At 41.0% G+C, this 25,531-nt stretch overlaps 1 protein-coding gene across 1 annotated transcript in view; it reads left to right on the top strand.

Moving 5' to 3' along the window:
- Positions 1-793, top strand: part of TMCC3 (transmembrane and coiled-coil domain family 3) — a 369,795-nt gene extending 369,002 nt beyond the window's left edge. The window contains exon 4 of the mRNA XM_017976297.4: positions 601-793. Coding sequence (XP_017831786.1) covers positions 601-711 — 111 coding nt within the window. The 3' untranslated portion in view covers positions 712-793. The remainder of the gene's footprint in view (positions 1-600) is intronic.
- Positions 794-25,531: the final 24,738 nt, after the last annotated feature.

The raw sequence follows: 25,531 nt of genomic DNA, 5'->3' as shown, positions 1-25,531 counted from the left end.
GTTTGTTTTGCCTATTCTTGAATTTCATAAACAGCAATGGTGATTAATACTTCTTTTGCTCATTAGTGTTTAAATGAAATATACAAAATGGTGTAAAGTAAAACACGAAACTCTTTCCCCTAACTCTGCCTTCCCAGTCTCTGTTCCTAGTGTCTAGCAATGGAATCCTTTGAATCTATTTCCTAATGTTCAGGTACCCTAGAAAACAGAAGAGGAGTCTTGCTTTTAGTGTCAACTTGTGGCTTTTTCCCTGTGTTTTCTAGAGGAAGAGACTTACCAGCTACAATACGCACAGGCAGGAAATCATTAAGAGCTTCCCTTATAAAGGGAGGGTGCTGGAGGAGGAAGCTTAATTGTTCTTCAAGAAAAGGGGGATCATTCCCGGGGTGGTATGGGACACAGTGGTTCTTGGTCCATGAGGCAGAAAAAAAGATTCCTGACACCCTCACTGCAGAGGAGAGCTGATATTGGAAACAGCAGCCCAGCCAGAGGCAGTATTTCTCAGCTCCTGCTTTGCACCTGAAAAGGGCTATGTTCTCAATAAATAGCCAAGGAGTTTAAGACAGGGGCTTATCTTCTCTACTCTTTCTCCATCTGCAGGCTGGATGCAGAGGACTCAGAGATCCTAGAGACCATAAAGGAGGGTGCAGTCACAGAATGGAAGGCGTCCGGGCTTCTAGATCACCATGTAGAAGGCTGCATGCCAGGTAGGCATACCCACGTGGGACTATCACACCATAAGGAATACTCATGTATTGTGTTAAGCCACTAACACCTAGGGGTTTGTTTAAGTAGCAATATTACCCTGAGAAATGCAATCCATGAGGAAACAAACTCCCGAGAACCAGGTATGCCCTCGCAGGTGCCTAGGTGTGCACATGGGAAGACTGGAAAGCTAGAGTGTCAGTACTTTGTGCTCTGGCCCAGATATGCATGAGGATTCTATGTCTGAGCAAGACAAGTCTCCCCTACTTCTGGAGGCTGCTGGAGCTTTGAGGGGGTGGCCTCCTGGGGCAGGCAGCATGACCTCTTCCTGCAGCCTCTATGTGCATCTGCATACACTGCCGCTGTCTCCTACACACCTGAGCCACCAGTGAATGGCATCATGGTGCTCCGTAATACTGGTCCCCTGCCGCCTATATTTCCACCATTTCTCATTGTGAGAAGGCAGGGAATGTAAAGTACTTTGGTTCAAAGGGCTGTAGGCGTTTCAGCTGGAGCTTCCCCACCAGGTGTAATGTGCATTGACGAGAGTGCAAAGAATCCACATCATCTGTTTCAGAGAATGACAGTGCTTTAGCTTTGTGGCTATTACTAAAGCTGGGGCTTAGCCTGACTCTCATTTTGAACAGAATTACACCCAGCTCACTCCTCTGCAGCAGTCAATGACCTAAGGTAGTGGGACTCTGCCCCCAAGACCCAAAAGCATTAGGGAGACTGCTGGATGTATAATGGGAGAGGACTGACGTTCTTGGAGAAGAGATAGATTTCAGGCTTAGGACATCTCGAGCTCTGATCCTCTGAGGGTGGACCTGGAAAGTGGCTTTAAACTTTTCAGATCTTGACCCACAGTAATAAATACAACCTATATAGTGACTCAGTACATATTTCTGGAATGTACTCTGGTATTATCTATTCCATCCCATTCCAAAATACATTTACTTATATTCCATTCCTCTTTCTTTCTTTCTTTTCTTTCTTTTCTTTCTTTTCTTTCTCTCTCTCTCTCTCTCTCTCTCTCTCTCTCTCTCTCTCTTTCTTTCTTTCTTTCTTTCATTTTTAGTAGAGATGGGGTTTCACGACATTGGCCAGGCTGAGCTCAAACTCCTGACTTCATGACCTGCTGCCTCAGCCTCCCAAAGTGCTGGGATTACAGGCATGAGCCACTGCACCCGGCCAAAGTCACAGATCTTTTTTTTTTTTTTCCCATTCCATTTTCTAAAAGCTGATCACAACCCATTCAATTGATTCCATCACAGTAGGGCACAGCAGTTCATACTTTGAGAGACTTGGACTGGGACATACTGGCCGCCTACCCCTACCCCAGCTGTGCATGGAGCTGATGGTTAGGAAGATGTCTCTGGAGCCAGAATGCTCAGATTTGAATTTTGCCTCTTACTCTTATTAATTTTGTACCCTGAACAAATTCCTTAACCACTCTGTTCTTCAGTTTCCCATCTGTAAAATGGGGTTGTTTTCAAAAGTACCTACTTCATGGAGTTGTGGTAAGAACTAATTATACGTATGTGAAATTAAGGAACAGGGCCCAGCGTCTAGTCAGTGCTATGTAAGTGTTAGCTTTAATTATTAGTTAATTGGGTTATACCTTCTTACTCTGTATTTTGTTGTTGTGTTGTTTTGTTTGTTCAGCTTTGTTTTTTTTTTTAGATGGAATCTCGCTCTGTCTCCAGGCTGGAGTGCAGTGGCATGATATTGGCTCACTGCAATCTCTAGCTCCCAGGTTCAAGTGATTCTCCTGCCTCAGCCTTCCCAGTGGCTGGGACTACAGGTGTGTGCCACCACACCTAGCTAATTTTTGTATTTTTAATAGAGATGGGGTTTCACCATGTTGGCCGGGATGATCTTGATCTCTTGACCTCGTGATTTGCCCGCCTTGGCCCCCCCAAAGTGCTGGGATTACAGGCGTGAGCCACCATACCCGGCCTCCTTCTTATTCTGAAAGGACAAATATTGTGGAGGAATTTTTGAAGTCCCTGGGATGCCTGAGGATTCTGACTAAGTAAGCCCCATGTGTTCTGGGCTTGGAACTGTTTCTCAGGCGGAGGCAGTGTGACTCTCACCCAAAGGTGTGCCATGACAGATAGGACTAAGTGGCTTAGATCCTACTTGGTTTGTGGCTTGGTGGAAGGTGCTATGGGAGAAGTGCAGAAATATGATTCTGATACTCTCTTTCATGAATTCGGGCTTGGAAATTAGTTCTTCAAGATGGCCACCCCCCATATATTATTCATATTCGAGGCTCAGTTTACATGTGAACACTTCCGTGACAGCTCTGCAATTATCACTGGGAAATAAAGTTTTCATAGTCTGCTTCCTCTTTACATCTCTAGTGGCACATGTCTGAAGTTTACTTTCAAGCAACTTAAAAATAAACTTCAGACATGATTATGTATCCATCGGTCAGTTTTATTGAGATATACTTTGTATATAATGAAATTCATCCTTTTAAGTGTATAGTTTAAGTTTTGACACATTCAGCTGTGTAATCGCTACCACCACAGTCAAGTTACATAACATTAACATCACCGCAAATAACTCTCTTGTGCCCCTTTGTGGTCAATGCCTCCTGTAACCCCCAACCCCAGGAAACCACTGGTTTATTTTCTGTCTCTAAAGTTTTTTTTTCCATAATGTCATAGAAATCGAATCCTGTAGTGTGCAGCCTTTTGAGTCTAATTTCTTTCACTTAATACATGAGATTCACCCAAGGTGTTGCATGTGTCAATAGTCCACTCCTTTCTGGTGCTGAGTAGCATGATAGTATTCCATTCTGTGGATGTATCACAGTTTATGTATCCATTCATCTGTTGAAGGATATTTGCGTTCTTCCAGTTCTTTTGAAGATAATGAGTTGCCTATAGGTTTTTGTGTAAATATAAAATTTCATTTCTCTTGAGTAACTCCTTGGGATAGAATTGCTGGGTCATATGGTAAATGTAGGTTTAACTTTATAAGGAACCGTCAAACTATTCTCTAAAGTAGTGCTATCATTTTGCATTCCCATTAGCAGTGTATGAGAGTTGCAGTTACTCTACAACCTTGCCAGAATCCAGTCCAGTTTCCTTCCACCTTCCCTCTTCTCCTCCCTGTAATTTATTTTTACAATGATAATAGGTATATAGGGAATAAGCTTTCTGTTGAGGTATAATCTACATACAGAAAATTGCACAAATTATAATTGTCAAGCTTGAGCTTTTCAGCCAATACACCTCAAAAATAACTTTATTCTGGCTTCTCTCAATGTAGACTAATTTTTGAACCTTACATAAATAAAATAATATACTGCATACTCCTTTCTATGGCTTCCTGTGCTCAATATTATAGTTAAGTGATTCATCAATATTGTTGCTTGTTGTCATAGTTATTTTTCTTGCTGTAGGATATTCCTGTATATGAATATACATCAATTTGTCTATTTTAGTTGATGGCCATTTGGGTTGTTTCCAGGTTTTGTCTATTAGGAATAATGCCTCTATGAACATTCTTGTTGCCATTTGGGAGATCTCCAAGACTATCCTTAGGTTCAGTAATTCACTAGAAGGACTCACAGAACTCAGAAAGAAAGCTGTTATATTCACCACAATCATTAATTACAGTGAAAGAATACAGATTAAAGTAGCAGTGGGAAAAGGCACAGAGGACAGAGACCAGGCAAGTTCCCAGGCTGAGCTTCCAGTCGTTCTCTTTCAGTGGCATCCTGTAGACAGTGGTTACTTCTCTCAGCAGTGATGTGTGGCCGATCCATGGAGTAATGGCAACCAGGGAAGCTCCACTAGCCTTGGTGTCCTGGGATTTTACTGGGGGTTGGTCACATGGATATGGCAACTACCATGTGGCCATTCCTAGTCTTCACCTTCTCCAGAGGTAAAATTGATGCCATGTGGCCCAACACCCTGGCTATAAGTGACATTGCTAACATAGGCTATTTGGTGCAGCCCAAAGCCCCCAGGTAGGACACTCTTATTCCAAGGGCTTAGAGGTTGCCTCCTGATCAAGGGCCAAACATTGCTTTGGACAAGATTAATCCTTTACTGCATACTCGTATGTCTTTCAGTGAACATATATAGCATTTCTGTTGGCAGCTCTATTCTTAGCATACCTAAGAGGAGAGTTACTGTGTCATAGGCTGTGCATATGTTCAGATTTAGTGGTTATGATCAGTTTTCCAAAGTGTCTATATCAATTTACATTCTCCCCAGAGTGTCTGAGAATTCCAGTTGCACCATGTCTTCTCCAACCCTTGGTATTGCCAGATGTTTCATTTTGCTTATTTTAGCCATTCCAGTGGGTGGGTAGTAAACTCTTACTGTACTTTTAATTTGTATATCCCTCCTGAATAATGATGTTGAGCACATTTTCGTGTGTTTATTAGTCATTTTTATATCATCAGCATTTATTATTATCAACTCCCTGTATTGTAATTTAATTCAACAGTCTTACTAAAGCCCTTGTAATGGTAAACACACTATAGTTCAGCACACACACACACACACACACACACACACACACACACGAGACATATACACAAAGAAGAAGCTCCTTACCTATTGATATGCAAAGATCCTTAATATATACTCAGGGGAAGATGGTGCAGAGAGAGTGTGTATAGTATGCTGTCATTTCTGTGCAATGTTTGTGGAAAAAGTGAATGCACATACACATATACATTCTTAAATAAGCATAAACATTTTTCAGAAGGATAAACAGAAACTATAATCACTACTCTTAGAGGAAGAAAACAAAGTTCATGGGGAATGGTGTGGGGGAGGAAAGAGTGATTTTTCACTGTACATCATTTAATATTAAACTTTGATGTGTGAGCAATGTAAATCTTTTTATCTAAACTAAATCTTTTAACCTTTGTAAACCATTCTGCAGAAATATTAAAAAACAAACAAATGTCACTTTATCTTCAAGATGATTTTATAGTCCAGTTGGGAGAGATTGTTGAGGAGTTATGGGCACAGACAAGAAAATAAGTAACTGCGGCTGCCTGGATCACACCTGTAATCCCAGCACTTTCAGAGGCAGATCACTTGAGCTCAGGAGCTCAAGACCAGCCTAAGCAAAACAAGGAAACCCTATCTCTACAAAAAATACAAAATTTAGCTGGGCATGGTGGTGTGCACCTTTGGTCCCAGCTAATTGGAAGGCTGAGGTGGGATGAACACCTGAGCCCAGGAAGCTGAGGTTGCACTCCAGCTTGGGCAGGAGAGTGAGATCCTGGAACTTTGAACTTGAGAGATGTTATTTAGGGTATCTGGCAGAAGAAATTTCTAACCAGCAAAGCAGTCAAGAGGTGACTTGGGTGCTGTTAGAGGCATTTAGTTTTATAAGGCAAGCAGAGCATAAAAATTTAGAAAATTTGCAGCCTGACAATGGGATAGAAAAGAAAAACTCATTTTCTGAGGAGAAATTCAAGCTGGCTGCAGAAATTTGCATAAGGAACGAGGAGCCGATATTAACCCCCAAGACAATGAGGAAAATGTCTCCAGGGCACATCAGAAGTGTTCACAGCAGCCCCTCCCATCACAGGCCCAGAGGCCTGGGAGAAAATGGTTTCGTGGGCTGGCCCTAGGGTCCCCATGCTGTGTGCAGTCTAGGGACTTGGTACCCTGCGCCCCAGCCACTTCAGCTATGACTAAAAGGGGCCAAGGTGCAGCTTGGGCTGTTGCTTCAGAGGGTAGAAGCCCCAAGCCTTGGCAGCTTCCATGTGGTGTTGAACCTGTGGGTACACAGAAGTCAAGAATTGAGTTTTGGGAATCTCTGCCTAGATTTCAGAAGATGTATGGAAATGCCTAGATGCCCAGGCAAAAGTTTGCTGTGGGGTGGGGCCCTCATGGAGAACCTCTGCTAGGGCAGTGCAGAAGGGAAATGTGGGGTCAGAGTCTCCACACAGAGTCCCTACTGGGGCACTGACTAGTAGAGCTGTGAGAAGAGGGCCACCATCCTCTAGGCCCCAGAATGGTAGATCCACTGTCAGCTTGCACTATGTGCCTGGAAAAGCCACAGGCACTCAATGACAGCCTGTGAAAGCAGCCAGGAGAGGAGCTATACTCTGCAAAGCCACAGGGGCAGAGCTGCCCACGGCCATGGGAACCTACCTCTTGCATCGGCATTGTGACCGGGTTCCAGTGTGCAGGGGAGACTCAGCTCCCCCAAGAGGATGTTCTTCCAGGCCCTTGGCCTCTCACTCACCCAAGAATGGGAGAGGGAACCATGCTGGGTGTGGTGGACTCAAAAGTAAATATCAGACCCCAAAGAGTTTTTGCAGAAAGTAATTTATTTAGGCAAAGAAAGGAAAAAGGAGAAAGAAAAAGATAAGAGAGAAAAGCTTCCACTAGACTGTGAAAGGGGACCCAAATAGGGAATCCGAATGGGTGTGGAAGAAGGGGACTTTTAACCTGGGAAGAATTCCCACCTCCCTTAAGTTTTCAGGCCTATGAAAGGAGTTCCTTTAAACTTCCACTGGAGTGATTGATCTTTGATTCTTTCCAGCCCACAAAAATTTAAACAAAGACCTCTAATCCCTGGATGGAGAGGTGGGGGATGCATGGCACTGGGAAGTTCTTGCCCTTGAAACTATGCCCCCTTGTGGACCTGAGAAGAGAATACATTCCCTCAGCATGACCTGGATGTGAGACCTGGAGTCAAAGGAGATCAGTTTGGAAGTCTTCGATTTGACTGCCTCACTGGATTTCAGACATTCATGGAGTCTGTACCCTCTTTGTTTTGGCCTATTTCTCCCATATGGAATGGCTGTATTTACCCAGTGCCTGTACTCTCACTGCTTCTAGGAAGTAACTAACTTGCTTTTGAGTTTACAGGCTCATAGGTGGAAGGGACTTGCTTTGTCTCTTTTGGTTTGGACTATGGACTTAATGCTGAAATTAGTTAAGATTTTGGGGGATGATTAGGAAGGCATGATGGTTTTAAAATGTGAGGACATGAGATTTGGCAGGGATCAGGGATGGAATGATATGATTTGACTCTGTGTCCCCTCCCAAATCTCATCTTGAATTGTACTCCCATAATTACCATGTGTTGTGGGAGGGTCCTGGTGGGAGATAATTGGATCATTGGGGCAGTTTCTCCCATACTGTTTTTGTGGTAGTAAGTTGCATGAGATCTGATATTTGATAAGGGAAAACTCATTTCACTTGGCTCGCATTCTCTCTCATGCCTGCTGCCATGTAAGGCATGTCTTTCACCTTCTGCCATGATTGTGAGGCCTCCACAACCATGTGGAACTGTAAGTCCAATTAAGCTTCTTTCTTTTGTAAATTACCCAGTCTTGGGTATGTCTATGAAAATGGACTAATACAGTCATTCTTGCAAATTCCACTTCTAACACCAACTCCAAAGTTCAGGTGTCTCCAGGATCACCCTCACTCTGACACCACTTGAAAGTGCAGGGATTCCCAAGAACACTCTCAGTTTTAATAATTTACTAGAAAGACTCACAGAACTCACTGAAAGCTGCTACACTCATGGTTATGGGTTATTACAGTGATGGATACAAATTAAAATAAACCAAAGGAAGAGGTGCAAGGGGCAGAGTCTAGGAAAGTTTCAAGCATGAAGCTTCCAAGTGTCCTCTCCTAGTGGAGTCATAGACAGCCCTTGTGCTTCCCAGCAACAATGTGTGGCAATACTCATGGAGTACTGCCAACCAGAGAAGTTTGGTGTCCAAAGTTTTTATTGGGGCATGATCACATAGACATGGTTGACTGCCCACATGGATGACCTTAACCTCCAGCTTCTCTAGAGGCTGAGCAGATACCACGTGCCTCAAAGCCCCTACCACAGATTAGTGTAATCATAGACTATCTGGCATTCTTCAAGGCCCCCAAGTAAACAAGGATACTTTCATCAGGCAAGACATCCCAAGCGCTTAGAAATTACCTTGCAGGGGCTGAGAGCAAAGGCCATACCTTACTTTGGGTAAGGTTAATTCTTTCTTACACAATATGTTTATCTATCTATTCATCTATCTGACTGTTATGAATATCCTAATAGTTACACCTTTTTTTTTTTTAATAAATAGTTTTCTTTTCTTCTTATTTTTTGAGCCAGGGTCTTGTTCTGTTGCCCAGGCTGGAGTACACTGGCATGATGATGGCTCACTAAAGCCTCAACTCCCTAGACTCAGTTGATCCTCCTGCCTCAGCCTCCTGAGTAGCTGGGACTATAGGGGTGCACTATCATACCCAAAAAGCTTTTTGTATTTTTATAGAGACAGGGTTTTGCCATGTTGCCCAGGCTGGTCTCAAACTCTTGGGCTCAAGAGATCCTCCTGCCTCAGCCTCCCAAAGTGCTGGGATCACAGGCATGGGTCATCATGCCAACCAGTTTTATTTTGTTTATAAGAAAGAATACATGTCCTTTATATGAACAAAATAAACAATATGGTAAAGTAAAACAAGGAGAGCAAATCCACTCACTAGATGATACAATTATTGATACATTAGTATATATCCTTGTGCACATCTTTCATTGTTGTCGATCCATGTAATACATATAAAGTTTTCTATAAATAAAATGATTCTATTTATGTTGACATATAACTGGTTCTTAGACACTTAAGTTCTTTAAATTGCTTTTATTAAACATTGACTAGACACAAAAATATTTATGAAGTAAAATGAAACACATTTACAACAAAACACCTCTATTTACCACCAAATTTAAAAGAAAAAACGCCAAAACATTAATAATGCCAGGTGAGGTGTCAGAACCCTGGCATTGGGAAGTAGTCAACTCATGGGTTGGTAAGTAGAACTTACCGACAAAAGTATAGGTTTGAAAAAGGAAAGTTTATTAGAAAGAAGGACTACTGCCAAAGGGTACAGTGGCACCTCAGTGAGAGGACTGTGTGTGAGGTGGTGGATTTTCCTTAGGAGATTTTATGGACCTTAAGGCGGGAGCTTAAGGGTAATTTGGGCCATGTTAGCCACATAGGTCATGACAAATGATTACATTTATAGACATTTGGGTGCCTAACGTCAGCAAGTTTGCACAATGAGTTGCGGCATGGAATTCCCAAAATGTGTAAAAATTCTAGTTACTTAATAAAAGTTGAAAGAGGCCTGGAACCAGATGCTGACTTTAGATCGTAGGGAAGTTTAATTATTATTTTTACTGTTTGAGATGGAGTTTCTGTCGCCCAAGCTGGAGTGTGGTGGCGCAATCTTGGCTCACTGCAACTCTATCTTCCAGGTTCAAGCAATTCTCCTGCCTCAGCCTCCTGAGTAGCTGGGATTACAGGTAACTGCTGCCATGGCAGGCTAATTTTTGTATTTTTAGTAGACAGGGTTTCACCATGTTGGCCAGACTGGTCTAGAACTCCTGACCTCAGGTGATCCGCCTGCCTCGGCCTCCCAAAGTGCTGAGATTACAGGCACGAACCCCTGCACCCACCTGGGAAATTTAGAAGTAAATTTAGAAGTAAATTTCCCAGGTAAGTTTTGCCTTCGGTTGGACTGTTTGATGGTCACCAGGTGTTCTTTGCTGTTTTCTAAATTCCTCAGATAAGGAGTTTTTGTCTCTGGGCCCTGTTCAATGGTCTCCAAGTTGTTTTCGCTTTCTTCACTCATTACCTTTAAAGTCTTCTGTGTGCCTCTCTCCAACCCCATCCTCCTTTTCTTCTCTCCAAGGTAACAACTATCCTGAATTTAGGTCTTTTATTACTGTACTTTTAGGCTTATTGTGTTGGGGCTGCATTAGGCTTCAGACTGAGAGCACCGGAGAGCAGTAATGTAGGGAAGGCCTTGTGCTCATCTTTATCCACAGGAAGTTTCTCCAGAAGAAATACAATCATTAACAGAGAAAGTTAGCTCACAGGAAAAGAGAAGAAAGTTCTGACACCATGCTCAGAGAAACTCTTATCAGAGGCTATTATCTTCAGGGCTGCTACTCCAGAGACTTTATCTACATAATAAGACAGCCTGGTTGGGCTCAGTGGCTCAGGCCTGTAATCCCAGCACTTTGGGAAGCCAAGGCAGAAGGATCACTTGAGCCCAGGAGCTCAAGATAAACTTGGATGTAAGGGAAATGGTTTCACTATAGTCAAGAGTGGACCAAGGTAAACATCCGGTGCAATATGGCATAGCAGGATCAAAGCGCAGGTGCACAATTCTGTGCATTATATAATCACAGTTATATAACCATCGTATGGGTAGGCTCATCACCTGGCTCTGAGTAACTATTGCCTGTGAGGTGCATAAATGTATCCCTGCCACTGTGAGAAGTTGATTGATAAAGCTGGCCACCTTGCAGGTGAACAGAAAGGAGCCAGGAAGTAGCAAGCACTCCAGGGAGCACAAATGCAGATGTGAGGGCAGCAGGAGCCATGGAGCTGGTGCTGAGAGGGACTGCAACCAGAGTGGGCAGCTGAGACAAAGGCTTATGGAGAAGGGGAAAGAATAAAGCCATATCGCACCTGCCAATGGCCCCCCAGAATGTTCTTTCAGCTACCTGCCACCTGTTCTCTGACTCCCCTAACACCCCAACTTGAGCTGGAGCCTGACAATGGGCAACATAGGGAGACTCCATCTCTACAAAAAAATTTTAAAAATTAGCTGGGTGTTTAAAATTAGCTGTAGTCCAAGGATTCCCTGAGCCTAGGAGTTCAAGGCTGCAGTGAGCTATGATCACACCACTGTACTCCAGCCTGACAATAGAGTGAGGCGCTGTCTTAAAAAAAAAAAAAAAAAAAAAAGGCTTTGTTGACAATGCATTTCCCCTTTAATATCACATAGCTTGTTATCACAATCCTTCAGGAGCCCCAGCCCCGTATTCTTTTCCATATTGGTGTAGAACTTTGGCTGGGCATGGAGGCTCACACCTGTAATCCCAGCACTTTGAGAGGCTGAGGTGGGCAGTCATGAGGTCAGGAGTTGGAGACCAGCCTGGCCAACATGATGAACCCTGTCTCTACTAAAAATGAAAAAATTAGCTGGGCATGGTGGCACGCACCTATAATCCCAGCTACTCAGGAGGCTGAGGCAGGAGAATTGCATGAACCCGGAAGGTGGAGGTCGCAGTGAGCCAAGATGGAGCCATTGCACTCCAGCCTGGGTGACAGTGTGAGACTCTGCCTCAAAAAAACCAACAAATTTTAGCCTGTTGGTCCTTCTCTAAGTCTCATATTTTGTGCGGTTCATGTGCACATAATAAATTTGTATGCCTTTTCTCCCATTAATCTGTCTTGTCGGTTTATTCCAGAGACTCAAATTATCAAACCTTGGCCAGGCATGGTGGTTTATGCCTGTAATCCACGCACTTTGGAGACAACAGGCAGATCACTTGAGGTCAACAGTTCAAGACCAGCCTGGCCAACATGGTGAAACCTTGTCTCTATTAAAAAAACAAAGATTAGCCGGGCATGGTGGCACATGCCTGTAATCCCAGCAACTTGGGAGTCTAAGAGGGATCGCTTGAATCTGGGAGGCGGAAGTTGCAGTGAGCTGAGATTGTACCCGCTCTAGCCTGGGTGACAGAGCAAGACTCCATCTCAAAAAAAAAAAAATTATCAAACTTTGGAGTATGAAAGGAATGTTCCCTTTGCCCCTATAATCACATTTGTTTTCCCAAGTAATTAGTTTTGTGTGCTTTTGGACTTTATACAAATGAAATTGTAGGGAAGAAGACACCTTTTTCCTCTACCCTTCTAGCAGGCTGAGTCTGTGAATTAAAATAATGAAAGACAGATTAGCAAGAGAAAAAAAGGTTTTAAATACATGCTTATGCACATTAGTTTAAATAAGAAATGAGATGCAAAGAGGTGAGTAGGTGATTGAGACTTATCTACCATCTTAGGCTAGACAAAGGAAAAGGGGTTTGGGGTTTCTGGGTGGGAGAGGCAAGTTATGGGACAGCGAGGGGAGGAAATGTGTGATAAATAAAGGCTGTCTTGTTTTGCAGTAAGAGTCTTCCAGGTAATAAGGGTCATCTCTATGAGTAGCTTTCTTGCTGGTAAGGAGACACCCTTTACAAATATAAATTTGCTTTGTAAATATGAATCCCTTTGTAAAAAGAGAATTTTATACTGCATTTTTAAGTAGTAAGAGGGAGGTAAAGAGCTTTACCTGTGTCTACTATTTCTCAATTGTCTTTCGCTCAAAATAATCCTGTGGTAAAGAGGCGTGTTTTGGGGTGGCATACTCTGGTACCCTGCAGAACCATACTGTACATATTATTCTGCAACTTGCTTTTTGTCACAACACAACATTCCTGAGATCATCCATGTCATTGTGTCTAGCTGTGTTTGTCTATTGTATTGTTGATGGACAATTAGAATTATTTCTTCTTTCTTGGTCTTACAGTGTGGATATAAACACATGTATAAGAGTTTCTCTTGAGTAGATGCCCAGAGTGGACCTGCTGAGTCATAAGACATTCACATTTTCAGCCTTAGATAATGCCAAATTGTTTTTCAAGGTGGTCCTGCCTGGCGGGGTGCAGTGGCTCAAGCCTATAATTCTAGCACTTTGGGAGGCGAAGGCAGGCAGATAGCTTGAGTTCAGGAGTTCAAGACCAGTCTTGGCAATGGTACTGGAAAGGGGTCCTGATCCAGACCCCAAGAGAGGGCTCTTGGATCTCGCACAAGAAATAATTTGGGCAAGTCCACAGTACAAAGTGAAAGCAAGTTTATTAAGAAAGTAAAGGAATAAAAGAATGGCTGTTGCATAGACAGAGCAGCCCCAAGAGCTGCTGGTTGCTCATTTTTTACGATTGTTTCTTGATTATATGCTAAAGAAGGGGTGGATTATTCATTGAGTTTTCTGGGAAAGGGGTGGGCAATTCCTGGAATTGAGGGGTCCTCCACTTTTTAGACTATATAGGGTAACTTCCTGGCATTGCCATGGCATCTGTAAACTGTCAGGGCACTGGTCGTAGTGTCTCTTAGCATGCTAATGCATTCTAATTAGCATGTAATGAGCAGTGAAGATGATTAGAGGTCACTCTCATTGCCATCTTGGTTTTGGTAGAATTTGGCCAGCTTCTTTATTGCAACCTGTTTTAACACCAAATCTTTATGACCTGTATCTTGTGCTGACCTCAGATCTTATCCTGTGACTTAGAATTCCTAACCTTCTGGGAATGCAGCCCAGTAGGTCTCAGCCTCATTTTACCCAGCCCCTATTCAAGATGGAGTTGCTCTGGTTTAAGCGCCTCTGACAGCAACATGGTGAAACCCCATCTCTGCATAAAATACAAAAAAAAAATAGCCAGTAATGGTGGTGTACACCTGCAGTCCCAGCTACACTGGGGGCTGAGGTGGGAGGATTGCTTGTGCCACTGTATTTCAGTCTGGGTGGTAAAGTGAGATCCTATCTCAAAAAACCAAAAGACAAAAAAACAAAGCGGTCCTGCCAGCTTACAGTCCCACTCACAGTGTATGAGTGTTCCAATGACTTTACATTCCCACCAACACTTGATACTTTGTATTTGTATCTTTGTGTACTGTCATGCTGTTCAAAGTAAAATTATAAACTTGTAATAGGTTTTGCCAAATTGCTCCTCATGTAACTGCCTGATGGATTCTTCCTGCCTGCTGCACAAACAAAATCAATCCACTGAGACCATGGTATTGCAGTAAAGAAAGCATTTGATTGTGAGACTGGCTAGGCTACATGGGAGACGGAGTTACAACTCAAATCAGTCTCCCCAAAGGCTCATAGGTTAGGAGTCTTTCAAAGATAGTTTGGTGGGCAGCAGGCTAGTGTAGGAGGCATGCTGATGGGTTGGGGATGTCATCATGGGGGTGGGGGTGGAAAATGGTCCTCATACACTGAGTCTGCTTCTGGGTGACAGCCACAGGACTGGTTGAGTCACAAGTCTGGGTAGGGTCCTCCAGTTGTCAGAAATGCAAAAAACTGAAAAGACATCTCAAAGGACCAATCTTAGGTCTATAATAGTGATGTTACCTGCAAGAGTAATTGGAAAAGTTGCAAATCTTATGACCTTCAGAATAATGGCTGGTAATTATTTAGAATTCAGACCCCTCTCATCCTTCTAATGTGGTGGCTTTTTATTAGTTTTACAAGGGCAGTTTAGTTTTGGAAAAGGGCTATTATTATTTAAACTGTAAACAAAATTTCTCCCAAAGAAAAATTTCCGGAATGAGTAAAGACAGCCAGTCCATGAGGATAGAAAGAAGCAAGATGGAGTCAGCCATGTTAGATTTCTCTTATGTCATAATTTTGCAAAGGTGTTTTCACTCAAAAAGATCTTACCAATTTATACTCCCACTAGCCATATCTGAAAAACTGTGTCTTTACACCTTAGACAATACTGAAACTTTAATTTTTAAATATTTGCCAATTTTAATTTTATTTGTTAAATGACAAGGTGAAAAAGTTATCTAATTTTACTTCGCCTTATTTGCCTACTAGAGAAATTGTATGGTTGTAATGTTTTCTTGGTGTTTGTATTTCTTCTTTTGTAAAATGTCTTTTCATATAAAATATTTTTTCATATAAAATTGTGGTATTTGTAGATCCAAGATTGGAGGCATGAGAGAAAAGCATCGGGTAATGAAACTTCTCATACAGAGTAAACAGGGATGGTTCTGTGCAGAAGAAGAAAAGAAAATTAACTCTGGAGATTTTATCATTTCGATTTTACTAAGTCTCTTTCGCTCCAATTGAACGTGTCAGAGGCGTTTGAAGCGGAGCAACTCCATCTTGAATAGGGGCTGAGTAAAGTGAGGCTGAGACCTACTGGGCTGCATTCCCAGGAGGTTAGGCATTCTTAGTCACAGGATGAGATCAGAGGTCAGCACAAGATACAGGTCATAAAGACCTTGCCAATAAAACAGTTTGCGGTAAAGAAGTCAGTCAAATCCCACCAAAGCCAAGATGATGACAAAAGTGACCTCTGATCATTCTTTCTGCTCATTATATGCTAATTGTAATGTATTAGCACACTAAAAGACACTCCCACCAATGCCATGACAGTTTATAGATCCATGACAATGTCAAGAAGTTACCCTATATAGTCTACAAAGGGGAGGAATCCTCAGCTCTGGGAATTGCCCACCCTTTTCCTGGAAAATTCATGAATAATCCACCCCTTGTTTAGTATATAATCAAGAAATAACTATAAGTATACTTAGTTAAGCAGCCCATGTTGCTGCTCTGCCTATGGAGTAGCCATTTTTTTATTCCTTTACTTTCTTAGTAGACTTGCTTTTGCTTTGCTTTACAGACTCACCCTGAATTCTTTCTTGTGTGAGGTCCAAGAACCCTCTCTTGAGGTCTGGGTTGGGACTCCTTTCTTGTAACAAAGGAAAACTATTGCTATAATATTAGATTTTGACAGACTATCAAATTAAATTTTGTTTTCACTGTATAAAACTTAAAATTTATCAGATTGAACAGAATTAGAAAGTTGTTTAAAAACAGCATTTACATAATTGCATTTGATATAAGTACATCTACAAATAACCATGCTGGGCTTGTCCATTTTCTCCAGTGATCTCAAAATAATATTCAGATTATTTTTTATATTTTATAATGAAAAAACTGAAACCACAGGAAGACAAATGATCTTTGTTAGATCACAAGTCAACATGAAGGTCAAGAGTAAAATTAATTTTCAGTCTATCATTATGGCCCAAACTCTCCAAACCCCCTGCCAGGTTTTTACTTATTAGGAATCTAAGTGTTTCAAAAATGGAAGCCTTTAGCCAAAGAATTGTTAGTTAAAATACAAAACAAAAACATTAGCATTGCGAGTTTCTAAAGTGTTGAAAGCTAAGTGTTTTAACGCTAAAATCCTTGACATTTAAAAGGCTCAGGAGCCAAACCTACTGAAAGCCAACTAACATGTAAATTATAACAATTTATTTCTCTTAGGCCTTGGCATGCTTCTTTTTGGTGCCAGAAGTAGAGTGAGATATTTGCGATTCAAACTCTTTGGAAACTTTTATAAATTAGATCTATATTCTCCATAGAAAAGTGCACTTGCATCATCTTTCCTGTTTCTTCCCTTAGGAATTCACTGGACTTCACAGCCAACTTTGGGTTAATGTGGAGAGATCAGCTGTGAGAAACATCCATTGATTTCCTCAGGCTGCCCTTTGCATCTTAATGCTTCAGGTTTTGTTAACCTGTGCCATTCTTCTGTCTTCTTTCCTCATAAGTTGTTCAGATACAATTTTATCGTCAATAATTAAAGAGTGAGAGTGAGTGGCAATGGGCTAGCATGGTTGCATCCAAACTCCAAAGTTCACATTTTGGAATACTGATTTTTGTTTGAGAACAACTTACCTAAGAACCATGGGAGTTTGGCAGGGAAGGATGTGTTGGGAAATATGTTGAGTTCTTTCAAGGAATTTAACCTTCATTTCTGGTGGAGTAAAAACAGTGGCGTAGTGTTCTCTTTCTTCTGTCCTCCTTCCCCCAAAAGTAAAGAGTTCACAGTCATTTCAGAGCTCTTCCAATTCCATTCTTTCACAGCCTATCTCCTTTCATCTCCATCTCAAACTCAGTGTTTTGAGGCCATTCAGGCATCAGTCTAAAGTTAGAACAAAACAACCGACATAGCTGGAAATCATCTTGAGAAGCTAAAAATAGTGTAGGGAAGAAGAAATCTTTTCTCACCCATAGCTAGGTTCATAAATGAGGCCCCTATAACAAAACACAGATTGACAAGAGAGAAGCATACATATTTATTTAATGTAAGTTTTATGGGACACAGGAGCTTTCAGAAATGAAGACCCAAAGAAACAGGGATATGTGTGTATTTTTATGATTAGGGATGATGAAGAGTAGACAGTTCTGCAGAAGTATGATTGGACAAAAAGTTACGATAACTACGAGGAACTCAGCAAGGCCTGTTTGTTCGGTTCTTCTTTGTATCCTTGTGTCTTCAGAGATAAGGACCTGCCTTTCTTCCAGGTGTAGGGTGAGCACCTCTGGAATGAAGGTTTTGTAACCTGCTTCATGGAAGAAGGTTGAGGGGAAGGGAAGTGACATTCCTGCTTCTGACATTTTCTGAAGGTACCATATTTTGAGGTGGTATTTCCTGAACCCCATCAATAAGAAGGTAGATAAAAGCAATTTTGGAGTAAACCCACCCTGGAATGTAATTCCAGCACTGAATTTCTCACTTTTCCCCTTTTCCTTCATTCTCTCCTTCAAGAATTATTCACTGAGCACCTCCTATATACTCCTAAGTTTTGCGTATACAGCAATGAAAAAGACACTTTCCCTGATCCTATGGAACTTACGCTAGTAAAGATTTCTGATACTGATAAGTGCTATTAAGAAAATAAACATGTGTAGTCCCAGTTACTTGGGAGGCTGAGGTGAAAGAATGGCTTGAGCCCAGGAGTTCGAGTCCAGCCTGGGCAATGCCGCAAGACATTAAGACATGTCTCTAAGAAAAGAAAATAAAAATGATGTGAACTGAGAGCCCCAACAGGAGGCAACTTTAGATAAGGTAATCTCTAAGGAGATATTTGAGTTGAAACCTAAAGGATGAAAAATAGCCAGCTAGGAAAATGCAGCTAAGAGAAGTTTAAGGTAGTTCCTACTGCAAAATCTGAGTCAAATGCTTATTCTGGATGGTCTTTGGAGAGTGGAAGCAGGAATATGGGTTAGAAAGTTCCTAGTTAGGAGTTGCTATGGTCTGAATGTGTCCTCCCAAAACCATGTGTTGAAAACTTAATCCCCAATGCAACAGTGTTAGGAGATGAGGCCCAGTGAAATGTGATTAGGCCATCAAGGTGGAGAGAATGGATAAATGCCATTTTCAAGAGAGAGGGTTCATTATAAAAGAGGGAACTTGGCTCTCTTTTACTCTCTCTCTTGCCCTCTCTTTGCTCTTCTGTCATGATATGACACAGCCAGAAGGCTCTTGCCAGATGTTAGCCCCTTGATCTTAGAATTCCCAGCCTCCAGAATTGTGAGCCAGTATATTTCTGTTCATTATAAACTAACTGGTCTGTGATATTCTGTTATAGCAGCACAAAATGGACTAAGACAGGAGTCCAGGAAAAGATGATGGCCTTCATTAAATTGGTGGCAATGGAGGTGAAAGGAAGTAGATTTAAGAAAAATTTCGTGGATAGCACCAGGCTGGAGTGCCATGGCTTGATCTCGGCCCTCTGCAACCTCCACCTTCTGGGTTCAAGCAATTCTCCTGCCTCAGCCTCCCGAGGAGCTGGGACTATAGGTGTGCACCACCATGCCCAGGTAATTTTTATATTGTAGTAGAGATGGGGTTTCACCATGTTAATCAGGATGGTCTCCATCTCTTGACCTTGTAATCTGCCCGCCTTGGCCTCCCAAAGTGCTGGAATTACAGGCATGAACCACCATGCCCGGCCTGGAGAATGTTTTAAGAAGTAATCAACTGTGTTGAAGGCTGAGAGGATGAGCACTTATCCTGTGACTTTGAGTGAATGACTTCATCTGTCTAAACTCAAGCTTCTCATCTGTAAAATGTGGATAAAAATAGTATAACACAATGTTGTTGGGTGTGTTAAAAAACAATATATGTAATGTTCTATGTGTTTGGCATGTAATAAGTGATAAATGTAGCTAGTTTTAGTCTATTGCTGTTGAGTTCTAAATTCTATAAGAAGAAATATAAACATGTCAGGGGAAAACTACATACATATACTCAAAAAGTTCTGAATAACAGATATTCAATTTTATCCCATCTTGCAAATCGTTCTTTAATGTTCCTTTTAGTCTTTGTGTCTTTTTAGCTCTTCTGGAGTCAGGGCTTAAGATATGAGAATTCCTTCTTCTCTGGATAGTCAAAAGTTGCTATGACAACTGGCTGGAAATGAAAGTCCTCTGCTTTATTTATTTATCTGAGGGTGATGTGCTGCAGAAAGAGGGAAGTGAGACTGCCACAAATGTGCCTCACAACCTTTAGAAAGAAGGCATACGAGGGCCACGTTTTCTCCCATCCTGTCCGTATCCTTTGTTGTTTATATATAATTTACCCACTTTTTCTTTTTCTACAAAGAATTTGAGGTCATAAATATTCAGACACATATAACTTGAGGCAGTTTAAGGAAAATAAATCAGATGATTAAATACTGTTTGAAGAAGAAATGTATAATAAAAAAGTAATACATAACAAAACAGAGTTATTAACACCATGTAACAAATTTAACTCCAAGTATTTTGGAAGACAAACAATAATAATAATGGTTTTAGGCATTCTCTGAAGTAGGCTTAAAGGTCACAAACATGTTCATTAGGAGAGAAACTTTTAAACACATATATATGTTGTTCCTTTGCAATAATAGTAGTGGCCGGTCGGGTATGGTGGCTCACACCAGCAATCCTAGCACTTTCTGAGACCAAGGCAGGCAATTCACCTGAGGTTGGGAGTTTGAGACCAGCCTGGCCAACATGGTGAAACCTCGTCTCTACTAAAATAGAAAAATTAGCCGGGCGTGGTGGCGGGTGCCTGTAATCCCAGCTACTCGGAGGGCCGAGGCAGGAAAATTACTTGAACCTGGGAAGCAGAAGTTGCGGTGAGCCAATATTGCACAATTGCAACTGGGCAACAGAGTGAGACTCCATTTCAAATAAAAAATAAAAAAATAATACTAGTGGCCAACATTTCCATACCACTTTACAGTTTATGAAGCATTTTAATGCTTTACAGAAGGTAGTATTACAATGATTCTTTTTTGCCCCAAACCACACAGTAGATTAAAGAACTGGAATCATGACTCTTTTCTTTTAAATACAGAAAACCTTTCTTTATTAGTAGTCAAAATACATAAGCATCTCATGAATCTTTTATTTCCAAAACCCTATTCTTTCTACTGTACCAAGAGGCAACTTCCTTAATCACAATTTTTGAAAAATCTTATGAAACATAATATTCACAAAAGTATGTAAAATTTGTGTCTACATTTTAAGGAATAACTGCAAAACTAACATCTACATAGCCATCACCAAAGTCAAGAGATAGAATACTCCTAGAACTCCAAAAGGCCGGGTGTGGTGGCTCATGCCTGTAATCACTGCACTTTGCGAGGCTGAGGCGGGCAGATCACATGAGGCCAGGAGTTCAAGACTAGCCTGGTCAACATGGTGAAACCCTGTCTCTACTAAAAATACAGAAAGTAGCCAGGTGTAGTGGTGCACATCTGCAATCCCAGCTACTCAGGAGGCTGAGGCACAAGAATCGCTTGAACCTGGGATGCGGAGGTTGCACAGAGCCAAGATTGTGCCACTGCACTCCAGCCTGGGTGACAGAACACAACTCAGTCTCAAACAAACAAAACAAAAACAACTCTGGAGGAGCAGTTTTCAACCTTTTTGGTCTCAGAACCCTTTTATGCTTTTAAAAATTATTTAGGACCCCAATGAACTTATGTTTATATGACCTATATCTAGCAGTATTTTCATCATTGGAAATTAAAACTATTGAGAGGAGTGATAGTAACCTTTTTTTTTTTTCAAGTTTCTTTAATGTCTGCTTTAATAGAAGACAACTTGATTCTTACATCTGATTCTGCAGTCTGTTATGACGTTGTTCTGGTTAAGTTATACGAAGAAAATCTGGTCCCACACAGATATGTAGTTGGAAAAGGGGGAGTATTTTAGTAGCCTTTTCAGAGAACTGTGGATATTCTTTGTACTATAACAGAATTCCACAAGTGCTAGTTTTTAAAGGTTAGTTGTGGCTGGGTGTGGTGGCTCATGCTGGTAATCCCAGCTACGTGGAAGGCTGAGGCTGGAGTTCGAGGCCAGGCTGGCAACATAGCCAAGAAACTGTCTTGAAAAAAAAAAATTAAAAAAATTAGCCTGGCCAGGCGGAACATGCCTGTTAGTCCCAGTTACTCGGGAGGCTGAGGCAGGAGGATTGCTTGAGCCTAAAAGTTTGAGGCTTCACTGAGCCATGATCACGATGCCACTGCACTCTAGCCTGGGTGACAGAATGATACCTTGTCTCAAAAATAAACAAATTTTGAAAAATTAAAAATAAGCATTAGTTGTAATGTGGAATCTGAAACCTTAGTATTCTGTTACATTAAAATAAATTTGTCTAACTTGGCCTTTGAATGGCTTTGTCACTCATGTGTAATGTTATAACATGACATTCATTTGAGAAATACTGGTTCACTGAGTTATCCAGATATTCCAAATGTTGACATATTTCTTCTTTCCTTCCTTCCTTCCTTCCTTCCTTCCTTCCTTCCTTCCTTCCTTTCTTTCTTTCTCTTTCTTTCTTTCTTTCTTTCTTCTTTCTTTCTCTCTCTCTCTCTCTCTCTTCTTTCTTTCTTTCTTTCTTTCTTTCTTTCCTTCCTTCCTTCTTTCTTCTTTCTTTCCTTCCTTCTTTCTTTCTTTCTTTCTTTCTTTCTTTCTTTCTTTCTTTCTTTCTTTCTTTCTTTCTTTCTTTCTTTCTTTCTTTTCTTTCTTTCTTTTTCTTTTTTTGTCTTGCTCTGTTGCCCAGGCTGGAGTGCAGTGGTGTGATATCAACTCACTGCAACTTCTGCCTCCCGGGTTGAAGTGATTCTCCTGCCTCAGCCTCCCAAGTAGCTGGGACTACAGGCATGTATCACCATGTTCAGCTAATTTTTGTATTTTCAGTAGAGCTAGAGTTTCACTGTGTTAGCCAGGCAGGTCTCAAACTCCTGACCTTAACTTGCCTTGGCCTCCCAAAGTGCTAGGATTACAGGCATGAGCCACAGCACCTAGCCTTTTTTTTTTTTTTGAGATAGAATTTTGCTTTTGTTGTCCAGGCTGGAGTGCAATGGTGTGATCTTGACTCACTGCAACCTCTGTCTCCCAGGTTCAAGTGATTCTCTTGCCTCAGCCTCCAGAGTAGCTGGGATTACAGAGGTGCACAACTACGCCCAAATAATTGTGTATGAATAGTAGAGATGGGGTTTCACCATGTTGGCCAGGCTGGTCTTGAACTCCTGAACTTGTGATCTGCCTGCCTAGGCCTCCCAAAGTGCTGAGATTACAGGCATGAGCCACGGTGCCTGGCCCAACACATTTCATTATACTGTATCAAAAATCACATTCATTAAAATTACCACCAATCTTAACACAAAAGTCTTTAAATATTGAAAATTTCTAGTTTTCATTTGAAAGCTCAGATTTTGTCACTGGCCAAAAAATGTTGTCAGTTGTTTTCCTTGCAGTGATTAGCTGACTTATTTTTGAGACAATCTCTTCCAGATACCCAAGTCTGAATAACTACTGTTTACCAGCATTCTTTCAAGTAAAAATGGTGTTCAATAAAGTGACTAGTTCAACCACTAGCAATTACACAAACGCTTTTCCTTGAGACAAACATTGTACTTAAGGTGTACAGCAGAAGAAGCTTTATGTTCTTGAACTGTGATCTCCAGACCAGCAGCATCAGCACCACCTAGGAACTTGCTAAGTATACAGATTGTTGGGTCCACTGTAGGCCTACTAGGTCGGAAACTGGAAGTGAGGCCAGTGGTCTTTATGTGCTATATGATGCTCCAGATGATTCTGATTCCATCTAAGTTTGAGAACCACCACTTCAAACTTAGAGCAATGGCTCTCAGTTTTGGTTGCAGATTAGAATCACCTGGGAAGCATATATGTGTGTGTGTGCGTGTGTGTGTGTGTGTGTGTGTGTGCATGTGTGTGTAGGTTTTTTGAGACAGGGTCTCATTTTGTCACCCAGGCTGGAGTGCAGTGGCATGATCACAGCTCATTGCATCATCAACTTCCCAGGCTCAAATGATCTCCTACCTCAGCCTCCAAGGGGGGTAGCTTGGACTGCAGGTGTGTGCCACTGTGCCTGGCTATTTTTTTTTTTTTTTCCTGTAGAGACACAGGTCTCACTGTGTTGCCCAGGCTGATCTTGAACTCCTGGGCTCAAGTGATCCTCCTGCCCTGGCTTCCCAAAGTGCTGAGATTACAATCATGAGCCAGCCCCCGCCTGGCCACACCTGGGGAGTTTAGAATCTTTGGTGCCTAATTATTCTTCATCAATTAAGTCAGAATCTCTGAGGGTAGGAGTCAGACATCAGAATTTTTAAAAATTCCCTTGATGACTCCAAAGTGCAGCCAGTGCCTTAGGCTATCTTTCTGAAACAGTTCTCAGCTCTGTTCTTGTCTGGGACTGGACAGCTGTGTATTGAAAATGGATCTCTCTGACAAGTTCCTGGAGTGTTAATAACTAGGCTGCTGCTGGGTAGAGACAAATGAATGTTTTCAGAATCATTTTCCCATCTTAAATAGTCAGAAAATCCCAAATGGTGAACAAGAAAATGTCATAGCAGAATTCAATAATAATTCCCATTAGTTAAGCCTCTTTTTTAGGAAAGTGGAAATCCTGGTAGGTCTGGTGAGGTCTCTCTGCTTTGATTACCACTGAAGCCTCCTTTTCATCCAGGAGGGCTTGCTTTTCTCCTTAGCTTTCATTTCTCCAGATTGTCTTAAGTTAGCAGGTCTCACCTTTACCAAACTCAACATTTCTATTTTAAAATAAATATTTTTATCACCCTTTTATTATCTGCAAATGAAATATATAGAATGCAACCTAACCTAAAATTTATTATAAAAATTTCAAACATAGAGAGAATAGTCTAATGAACTACATGCTTCCTCAGTATCCAGCTTCAACAATTATCAGTTATCAATAGCCAATTTCTTTCATTATTACCAATGCTTCTTAAAATGTGGTCCCTGGACCAGCAGCTTTAGTGTTACCTGGAAGATGGTTAGAAATGCAAATTCATTAACCTTACTCCAGACCACTGAATCAGAATCTCTGAGGTAGGCTTAGGAGCCTGTGTTATAACAATCTCTCCATTTGATCTGTAGGTCCACTAAGGTCTCAGAACCAAGGATCTAGATGACATTCCTGCCTTCTCAGATTATTTGAAAGCAAATCGCAGATAGTGCCCAGATATATTATTTTATCCATAAAGAATTACTTTAAACAATATAATCATATACTACTACGTCACTTAAGAAAAGTTTGAAACTATAATTATTTAATCTCATCAAATATATGTAATTTAAATTTTTTCTCAGATTTTCACAAATGTCTTTTGCAGTTGATTTGTTTGAATCAGTTCAAACAAGGTCTATATATTGCATTAGGTTGATAGGCCTCTTAAATATCCCTTAATCTAGAATGATTGCTTTTTAAAAAACTTCCTGCCATTTATTTGTTGGAGAAGCATTTGTCACATTGTTTCTCACATTCAGGATTTTGCTAATTGTGCACCTGTGCGTCATTTTGTCATATTCCTCTTTTTTCTGTATTTACTATAATCTGGCTGTTAGATCTAGAGGCTTGATCTATCAGGTTTGATTTTTTTGGAAGGAATATTTCACAGATGAAGCTGTGCCCATCCCATTACATCATAGCAGAAAGCATATCAATATCTGGTCTGTTTCTCTTTTTCAGTTATGGTTGGTTAGTGGGTTCAAGAATTGAAAGCATAATCTAGCTTATATAAAAGTTTCCCATCATCCCTTTAGCTAATGGTCCTAGCAGCCACTGATGAGCATTGACTAGGTCCATTTTTTTCATTAAGGGATAATAAAATGATGATATTCTAATTTTTATCATTTTCCAATTTTATTACCTGGAATGCAAAGAACTTTTTTTTCAAATATTTGTATAGGAAATAGTTTGTACAGAAAAGGCAAAGTAAATGCTCAATTTAATTCCTTTATTAACTAGACTTCAAATAATGAATTTGAAGCATCCTCTAAATTTTTACTTTTGAATATCATGTACTATAGATTTTAATATATTTGATATTTTTAATTCATTTTAGTAATAATTCATTATGATGCAT

Source organism: Callithrix jacchus, chromosome 9, assembly GCF_049354715.1.
Source record: "Callithrix jacchus isolate 240 chromosome 9, calJac240_pri, whole genome shotgun sequence".
Taxonomy (NCBI): domain Eukaryota; kingdom Metazoa; phylum Chordata; class Mammalia; order Primates; family Cebidae; genus Callithrix; species Callithrix jacchus.
Note: the sequence above shows the minus strand (reverse complement) of the source record. Positions and strands in the feature narration are given on the sequence as shown.